This window comes from Salvia splendens, unplaced genomic scaffold (assembly GCF_004379255.2).
Source record: "Salvia splendens isolate huo1 unplaced genomic scaffold, SspV2 ctg222, whole genome shotgun sequence".
NCBI lineage: Eukaryota > Viridiplantae > Streptophyta > Magnoliopsida > Lamiales > Lamiaceae > Salvia > Salvia splendens.
Genome location: NW_024598858.1, coordinates 521 through 9,284, shown reverse-complemented (window position 1 = coordinate 9,284; position 8,764 = coordinate 521). Strand labels below are relative to the sequence as shown.

General features: G+C 38.4%; 1 protein-coding gene and 1 pseudogene across 3 annotated transcripts; both read right to left on the bottom strand.

The window, feature by feature from the left end:
• Positions 1–954: 954 nt before the first annotated feature.
• LOC121789359 lies at positions 955–3,310 on the bottom strand (annotated as a pseudogene).
• An 854-nt stretch (positions 3,311–4,164) lies between these two features.
• On the bottom strand, positions 4,165–8,244 carry LOC121789360 (DNA repair protein RAD5A-like). Of its 3 annotated transcripts, none has more exons than XM_042187842.1 (8): positions 7,659–8,244; positions 7,374–7,505; positions 7,103–7,239; positions 6,863–6,916; positions 6,648–6,797; positions 5,193–5,344; positions 4,916–5,008; positions 4,165–4,781 (listed from the first exon to the last, which is right to left on the bottom strand). In XM_042187842.1, the coding sequence occupies exons 2-7, from the start codon at positions 7,483–7,485 to the stop codon at positions 4,930–4,932; spliced, it is 684 nt and encodes a 227-aa protein (XP_042043776.1). In that variant the 5' UTR covers positions 7,486–7,505; positions 7,659–8,244; the 3' UTR covers positions 4,165–4,781; positions 4,916–4,929. The 3 variants fall into 3 exon arrangements, with proteins under 3 accessions (XP_042043776.1, XP_042043777.1, XP_042043778.1); XM_042187843.1 differs by having other exon boundaries at positions 4,923–5,008; XM_042187844.1 differs by having other exon boundaries at positions 7,103–7,224.
• Between the last annotated feature and the right edge of the window lie 520 nt (positions 8,245–8,764).

Below are 8,764 nucleotides of genomic sequence, written 5' to 3'. Positions count from 1 at the left end.
ATAATTAACTAACTAAAAAAACTAATTACTACATATATAATTATATACTGTAACAAAAATGAAAATGTTAGTACAGACATAAAAAAGTATTCAAACATAAACATAATTAAAATAATGAAAAGGAGAATGCATAACAAAAATGAAAATGATGAGTATAGAAATAGTAAGGTAGTTTTCAAAAAGAAAAAGAAAAAGAAAAGGATTAGGAGAATATAAGTTAAAACCTGCTCCAGTCAAGAAGAGAATATAAGTTAAAAATTGCTCCAGCCAAGAATCGAACTCAGAGCAGCGGAGAGACATTATGAGCAATAGACCACTGGAGCACCAAGCTTCGTTCTAACTTACCAATAAATGTAATATTAATATCATGACCCCTGTTTCCACTTGCTTACGCCACTGGTCATAAGTTACTTTCACTTGTCAATATTTATGGATTTTTCGCTATCCGATAATTATGTCATCTTGAGTACGATGAATAATACCCTTATTAGAATCAAAGATCTTCTTATCCGATAATCTAATGGGATGATTTCTAGAAATTCATAAGTTAATTTACGAAATAAATATTTTATCAAATTACATTATGTGATCTTTTGTTCAAAGACAATTTTCGAAATCCCCACCGGAAGATTTTCGAAAATCTCATCTCCTCCGTATTATGATATTTATTAAGTATCTCCTAAGTTTAGAAATTTGATAATTTATTGCCACACAATAATCGAACTCAAGGTACGACAAGGAGCTTAGACATTATTGTATGAGGTGTCGAGTTCGAGCCATCTTGTAATTTCCTCCTTTCTATAGTATAAGAATTTATTTGTAATTTCCTCCTTCGTATAGGAGTTAATTTTTTTAAAAAAAATCTACCTCGAATGCATTATAACAAACAATGAACAATTGAATTCAGATTGAATAAATCAATAAATGGTTCACAGTTATATAAAGAATGTTATGCTAACTCGGAATTATTTTGCCAAGGAACCCAAATCCCACAACTGTAAACATGAAGGCTTGAATGAATAGATATATGAAGTAGTAATCATTTCTAAATAGGAATCCATATATTCCACTCATGACAAGAAACATCCCAAATCCCACCTCGCTCAACAAAATTCTGCACAATAAATTTAGCTGTCTCACTATTCAAACTGCATCATCACATCATATATTAACAGACAACAAAAGGAAAAATTTACCTGCTTCTGATGAGCTGATAGAGTGATCTCTTAGGTGCATTAGCACTTGCTTCACTCTGAATCTTCTTCCTCATTGCACTATCTCCGAGCTTCTCAGTGACGAGCCACTCATTAGCGCTCTTCGCTCCCAGCAAGCCCGTGAATATGGCCTTGGTGAGGTGGAACGACATCACACACTCGAACAGCACCCAAACCACCACTAGATGGAGTGACCTGAAATATTATCAACTCTCAACATTTGCAAATACTCTCTAATCTAGTAATAATACTAGTATTAGGGATGACCTTGGAGTCGACAAGGCTACGTTGATGGCAGTGATGATGCACGGCACAAAAACTGCGCCCCCTTTTGGAACATCAACCCCGGCTACTACAATCGTCAAGGGAAGCACTATGCAGTAGGAAAAGAATATGCAAGTATGCCCAATTATCTTTCTGACCACAAAGAAGTTGTATATCATATATATCTTCTTCCACACTGAGATTTTCTGCCAACATCAAAACCACTACTTCATCACACAAATTCAGTGCTAGCTACTTATTTCTCTCAAAACAAACCTTGCTCCTAGCAATATCCATCATTGTTTTCCTAAACAAGTTATTCGGGCCACAGAACCAACGATACTGCTGTGAACGAAACGCTTTGAGAGTAGACGGAAGCTCACTTTTCACCTATTCAAACCACAGATTGTCATTCTACATTAGAGTGTAGGTTAAAACAATAAAATATGTCACTCCATACATACCTCAAGATTTCCTACATATAGAAGTTTCCAGCCTTGTAGGCAGCTCGAATGGCAAGATCCATGTCTTCTGCAGTGGTTCTGTCATCCCACCCTCCAGCCTCTTTCATTGCTGCCACTCTCCATATTCCACCACTTCCTGATCAAATGCTCACATCTCATCAGACTATTCCAATTTTACAGCAAAGTATAGATTTTTATAGACTTAATGCTACCATTGAATCCGAAGAATTCATGGACAGATGATCCGACTTCTTGCTCAGCCATGAAGTGATAGTCCAGAGACATTTCTTGCAGTCTAGTCAGTAAGCATTCATCTGCATTCACTGCATCCAAAGGTTTCATTTATCTCAAAATGGTAAAGTGAGTGCAGAAATTGATGAGTGATTAGTGAGGCAATCTTACCAAACCTCCAACGGGCTTGAACGAGAGCGAGATCAGGATTGTGAAGGAGAAAAGGGACGGCACGTTGGAGAAAGTCAGGGTCGGGCTGAAAATCAGAGTCGAAAATGGCAACGTGCTGGCATTCTTTAACATACCCATACTCCATGCCTTCTTTGAGTGCTCCGGCTTTGAAGCCTTCCCTTGTGTTTCTACTTTGATATCTAATGTTAATGCCCTCACTTGCCCACCTCACACATTCCTTCTCCACCATTTCCTACAATTTTAACTGATAACTTGAAATAACTATATAACTTGGCACCTTGGTCAATTCAGAAGAGCTTATACTGTTTTGATTCAGAACAAAAGTAGAAAATACAACACAAACTCAGTGAAATGTTGGCCTTTTTGACACTACCTTGACGAGAGTGTCGGTAGAGCCATCGATGACTTGAATGAGCAGACTATCAGCAGGCCATGTGAGTTTACATGCTGCACCAATCGAAAGCTTGAAAACCTACAAACCCACCACAACAATATCATAAAGGATAAACCTTTGGTCTCTCTATCTTTCTAGAATAATGAAACTGACCTCTTTTTCATTGAAGATGGGAATTTGAACAAGAACCATAGGAAAAGCAGCATTTCCAGATTCTGGGTCAGCCCGAATGGGCTCCCATTTGTACCTCTTTTCGGGCTTCTTCTTATACAGCTTGACGTATGCAACAACAAACCCAATGTAAAGCCACTCCACGAACAGCATCGTCGACATTATCAAGGAAATAAACAGACCCAATCGCACGCCTCGCGCCAAGAATGTAGCTTCGACTGTGCCCCACAACCGCCCCATGCTCTCCGCCGTTGTCGATCCCACCGCCCATTCCATCACAAAACCCATCATCTCTGCCATTGTAAGATCCAGAAACAGGGGATGCTCTGTTTTCCTCTGGTTTCTAGGTTGAGAGTGTACAGTTGTTTGTTTCAGTGGTGAGTTCACAATCAATCAGCATGGGATAATTGTTTGAGTTCCATTATTGCCTTCTCAATAAGCTGGGGAACTTACAGGTAGCCAAAATGAAAAAAAAGGAATAATAGTGCATGATTATTGATAATTTATTGAAGAAGATCAACGAGAAAGCATTTACTACAATCGATGTAGGGCTGTTAACTTGTAGAGACAAAATGTATTTGGCGTTTTCAGATCATGTGGAAGCATCTGAGCTACGAATATTCGTTAATCTAAAGTTCTTTATTAATATTGCACATATTTTTTTGGGTACAAGCATCTACAACAGCACCAGATTGTGGTCCTCTCTTTTTTCAATATCTAGGTTCCTTAAATTTTTAATTTAGATATTGTAATTGAGACTAAACAGTCTTAACATGATCATCAACTATCTTTTGCCAAATTTAGAAATCGGCCAAGGTTGGCACAACAAATTCAACAATTGCATTGGTGTTGAATGGGGGAGATAATTGAACAATGCCCACGTGACAGAAGCAGTTAACAAGTGGGCCATGTTATAGTAGGATCATACAGTCGCTGTATTATTGGATATGGTAGTATTTCCAATATTTAAACAAGGAGTAGTCCCAGTAGCATAAATATTTTTTAACTGGTAGGACCCAACGAATCTTTATCTTTGTCAATGGTAAATTTTGTCACATTATTTGAAGTGATTACTATTCAATAATGTTCCATTATTTAGATATCATTTTGGTCTCAGCAACCAAAATTGACAAGGGCGTGTAAGGTGTAATATTAACTTGATTTTTTTTCATCGCTTCGGGGTGTTTACTCTATAAGAACGAATGTTGCAAGAAAATAACAGATCAAAAACATGTTTTCACTTCTAGTGATGTTTCTTGTATGGCACAAAAATATAACGATTTCTACAATCCACAAACTCAAGTAAGCACGCTGGGGCACATATTCATACAACTCATGAACTTACAAGGAGTACTCTACTGTCTCCATTCAAGACAAATACCATGTGGGGGAAATGACTCCACCATATACACTATTAAAAATTATTGTTATAACAACATATTTTTATGTCTCCTGCTCCATCGAATAATGGATATTCTCCATGGGCGCTCCTTGTTGAAAGCAGATATTGTTCATCAGAAAGCATTCGCCATTTTTGTCATAACTCCTCCCTAAACCATACTCTACATGCTTCAACTTCCCACTAGCTTCCAATTTATCCCAATATCGTCTAAGGGAACATGATATCGCTTGGAATAATATTCCTCAACAAACCAGAATCCAATCGGGAAATCTGCAAGAGAGGTTCCCTGAGATTTTGATACTGTTAGATGCATCAGTCAAAAGCCTCATCTAAGTTAAGAGAATTTTTAGTTCCTCTATTCGCGCAGTTCGCACTTCTTGGTCAGTTAGAGCACCAGATATCATTCTCTGCTTCCTAGCCTGTACTGCTTCCATTCGCTCCTCGGTATCCTGACACATGATGATTGTTATATTAGCATAACTTGGCCCGCCACAAAAACCAGCTTCAACACTTTCAGATTTCATGATTCAATCTGAAACACATATTAGAGATCCCCATCAATAACAAATTCGCAGTAAAATACCTTCAACCTTTTGACTACAACTTTATTAGTTTGTCCAATGCGATGAATCCGCATGACTGCTTGTTCTTCAACTGCTGGATTCCACCATGGATCCTATACAAAGTTAAATATAGGCAAGCAAATACATAATGTCCTTATCTCAGTAATAACTAACTAGAGGCAAATAAACACAATATTGCAACAGATCTTACAGCTTATACCATAAATGAAACCAACTGGAAATTAAAACCCAACTATGTAATTGGTAGAATAGTGGACACATTGCAACTAAACATACCTGTCAGCAAGCTGATAAGCATCCCAACATGGGTGCATGGTTGTTGTAACCTCATCCCCACAGTGCCCCCTCTCAAGTTGGATCATCCAGCTGAGAGCTTGCTTCTGGTAAGGGTGAAGTTCACATAGTAGGGTACTGGGAGGCTCCATTTCCTATAATATACTCATACTTGTTAGGATCGTCGACTGCAACATTAATTTGATATTGTCCGTTTTGGGTCAAGCCCGCACGGATTTATTTTTGGGTCACTCCCAAAAGGCCCCAAACTAATTGGGGTTGGACAGGAATTATATACACCTTCCAACTTCTCTCACTCATCCGATGTGGGATGGGTTTGTACCCCAACAAACCTCCCCTCAAACCGAGACCACATCGGGAACGCAGTTGACACGATCATGGGTCGTTCCAGCCCTGGCCCCTGGGTCATCCTGGGCCCGACTCTAACCCAAGTCCTTCAGGGCCCGACCCTAACCGGGGCTCATCCAGGCACAACCCATAGCCACCTGGGCTCTGATACCACTTGTTAGGATCGTCGACTGCAACATTAGTTTGATATTGTCCGCTTTGGATCAAGCCCGCACGGATTTGTTTTTGGGTCACTCCCAAAAGGCCTCAAACTAATTGTGGTTGGACAGGAATTATATACACCTTCCAACTTCCTCCCTCATCCGATGTGGGATGAGTTTGTAACCCAACAAACCTCCCCTCAAACTGAGACCAAGAGTGCTATTTTCTTAGATGAACTTGGGAAGGAGAACAAGAGTAACATACTCTACAGTGATAGTCAGAGTGCTATTTTCTTGACGAAGAATCCAACGTTTCATTCTAGGACAAAGCATGTGGAGTTGAAGTATCATTACATCCGACACCTAGTGGAGATGAAAATCCTGCAACTTGTGAATATATTTGGAAGTGAGAATCCTGCAGACATGTTTACTAAGGTGGTGACCTTAGAGAAATTGAAGCTATGCATACCTTCAATTGGCCTTGGAACTTGAAGAGAAGGTTAGGCGATGCTAAGCGGATAAAGGGATGAGATCACGAGGAAATGGTTGTTTAGGAGTTGTTAGTCTCCAAGTGGGAGATTGTTAATTATGGAGACTAATTTATCTCCTACCATGTTTAGGATTTGTTTCCTTGAAGTATTTTTTCCTTGTGATATATGTTTCCTAGTTTGACTAGAATTAGGGCTCTCTAGTTGCTTATAAATAGAGGTGCTCCATCATTGTTAAATTATGCTTATTCTGAAATTATATAGTGAAATCTCTGGCTTGGCATCGCCCCCAGACGTAGATACACATTGTATCGAACTGGGTAAATAATTTATGGTGTTCATTCTCTTTCATATTCGTGTTTGCCTGTGTTTATTTCCCAACAATACTAGTATTAAACTATATTATGCAAAGCCTAAGGAGAGCACCACAAAGAAATAACAAAGATAATTGAATGCCTTACCTCTAACTCAGATCTGTCAGTCACACCTACAATATTGTCACGGTCATTCTCAGAAACTGATTCTTCATTTTCACCATTATTTTCATTTCCAGAAGATGCACTCTTGAACTTATTTATATGTGAAATTGTTGGAGGCAAAAAAGAGCTGTCCTGTTCAATTGAAATTAACACTATAATACTTACTTCGTCATATAAGTATCCAGTAGAGTTAGTACCTCAGAATTCAAAGGCCTCTTCCTTGCATACAGATCTCCAGGGGTAAATTCTACCTAAAACAAAAACAATGGTCAGATTCCAGCAGGAGCAGACATATACACATTCGTAGGAAAAACACAAAGTCTCAAACCACTTGTACGGTCCTTCCTAGGGAAAACTTCATAGATTTCATTAGATTATTAAAATTTATTAAAAAAAGCAAATAAAACTGTCATTCATATGAGGGTGAGAAAGTTCACCTTCTTGAAAGGAATTAGCCCGAACAATTTAAACAGAGTGGGAAGGGGGGTGAAGAATTGACTCCTCAGCTGAATTACTGGCCGCCCTGAGTGACATCTGTTGGCACTTTTGGAACATGGAACTGTTTGCATAAATGCTAGGCCACATTTAAGAAAGTTGACTAATTACTTCTTAGTGTAATTGAATAGCAGTGAGCAATAAGCACAGAGTTTAAATAGTTCATAGAAAATGTAATTTGGATTCAAATTCCCTATACAATAACCAACGTACCTAATAGATAAAACAACCGAATCCTATCCCAGCATAGGAGGAGAAGACTTGCAACACCCCTTAACGCAAACCTTCTTATCTCTTTCCAAGAGGTAAAAGATACCGGCCCCATTCATGAGGAATACGACCAATCTGCACCATTCAATCAATAGTTTGCCAAGCAACAATCTAAATGGCTTCTTATCAATGTACGTAAAATTTGAGCAAATCTACTTTCAAGCGTATGAATATACTAAATCATCTTAGTCACCAAAAGAATAAGAAGAAGAAGAAGCTGTACAATACCTCTCCGCAGGTGCTGGTAGAAAACCTTACAATCTCAGAGCATGTAGCCACCTGGCGACCTCGCCCACCACCAATCTTCCCTGTTGGGATGCTGTCAATTTTTTCTGAGCAGGGAAAGTAAAATTCACCTCATCGCCAGGCTTCATGGTTCTCCCTTTACAAGTAAAAAGCTCATTAACCTCACCACTTCCAACAAATTACCACTCACTCCCCATTTCTTCTGAATTTCCACTATCAGTACAACCATTCCCGGAAAACTGGTTGTTTCCACTCAAACTCTTTAAATTCACGCTCGAACTCGCAGCAGAATCGGGATCCTCTAGCCGACTAACGCTATGCCTTATGGTAACCGGAGGCTCCGCATTAAGAGAGGAATTGGGCTTATTGGGAAATTCAGGTTTCTTAAAGCTCCTTGGCTTGTCGAAGATGATATTAATCGTGTCGGTTGGGTCATTTTTGGCCAAGTGAAGAGCGCGAATCATGTCCATGTCTTAAAACTCGCCGCCGACGATCGACCGAACAGTGGTGATGATATCTTCCATGGCCTTGTTTCCCGTCACTACCACCGGTAATTGAATAGAAAATGAAGATATCAAACATGTAATTGATTGTGCAAGCAGTGGCGTATCTAGAGTTTTCGATTTGGGGTACGAATTATATGACAAGTAATTATTATAAATAAAATAATATTGATAAAAATAATTTAAATAGTAAGAATTTTTTTATGAAGTACGAGTTGTACTAAAAATAATACTCCATCCATCTCATTTTAGAGTCTCGGTTTTACCATTTTTAGTACTCCCACATTAGGAGTTTCGGTTAAAATATTCCATAAATGGCAATAGGCACACATTCTACTAACTTTATTTCACTCATACATTATTATAATATTAATATATAAAAATGAGACTCACATTCCACTATCATTTTTCACCAACTTTTCTTTACATTTTCTAAAACGCGTACCAAACTCAAATGGGACTCCTAAAGTGAAAAGGAGGAGTACTACCTAAAATGTTAAAAATAAGAATTTCATATTAAAAATAAAAGCAATAAAAAAACTTAGATTTTTTTATTTGAAGTACAAGTTACGTTACTTAAAATGA

What these genes read in the sequence shown, in the direction of transcription:
- LOC121789360 (XM_042187842.1), bottom strand. Translation starts at nt 7,485, where the DNA reads ATGGGGCCGGTATCTTTTACCTCTTGGAAAGAGATAAGAAGGTTTGCG. An exon ending in TCGGTTGTTTTATCTATTAG is followed by an intron (nt 7,240 to 7,373) that starts GTACGTTGGTTA and finishes AATGTGGCCTAG; the next exon opens with CATTTATGCAAACAGTTCCA. An exon ending in AGAGGCCTTTGAATTCTGAG is followed by an intron (nt 6,798 to 6,862) that starts GTACTAACTCTA and finishes TCAATTGAACAG; the next exon opens with GACAGCTCTTTTTTGCCTCC.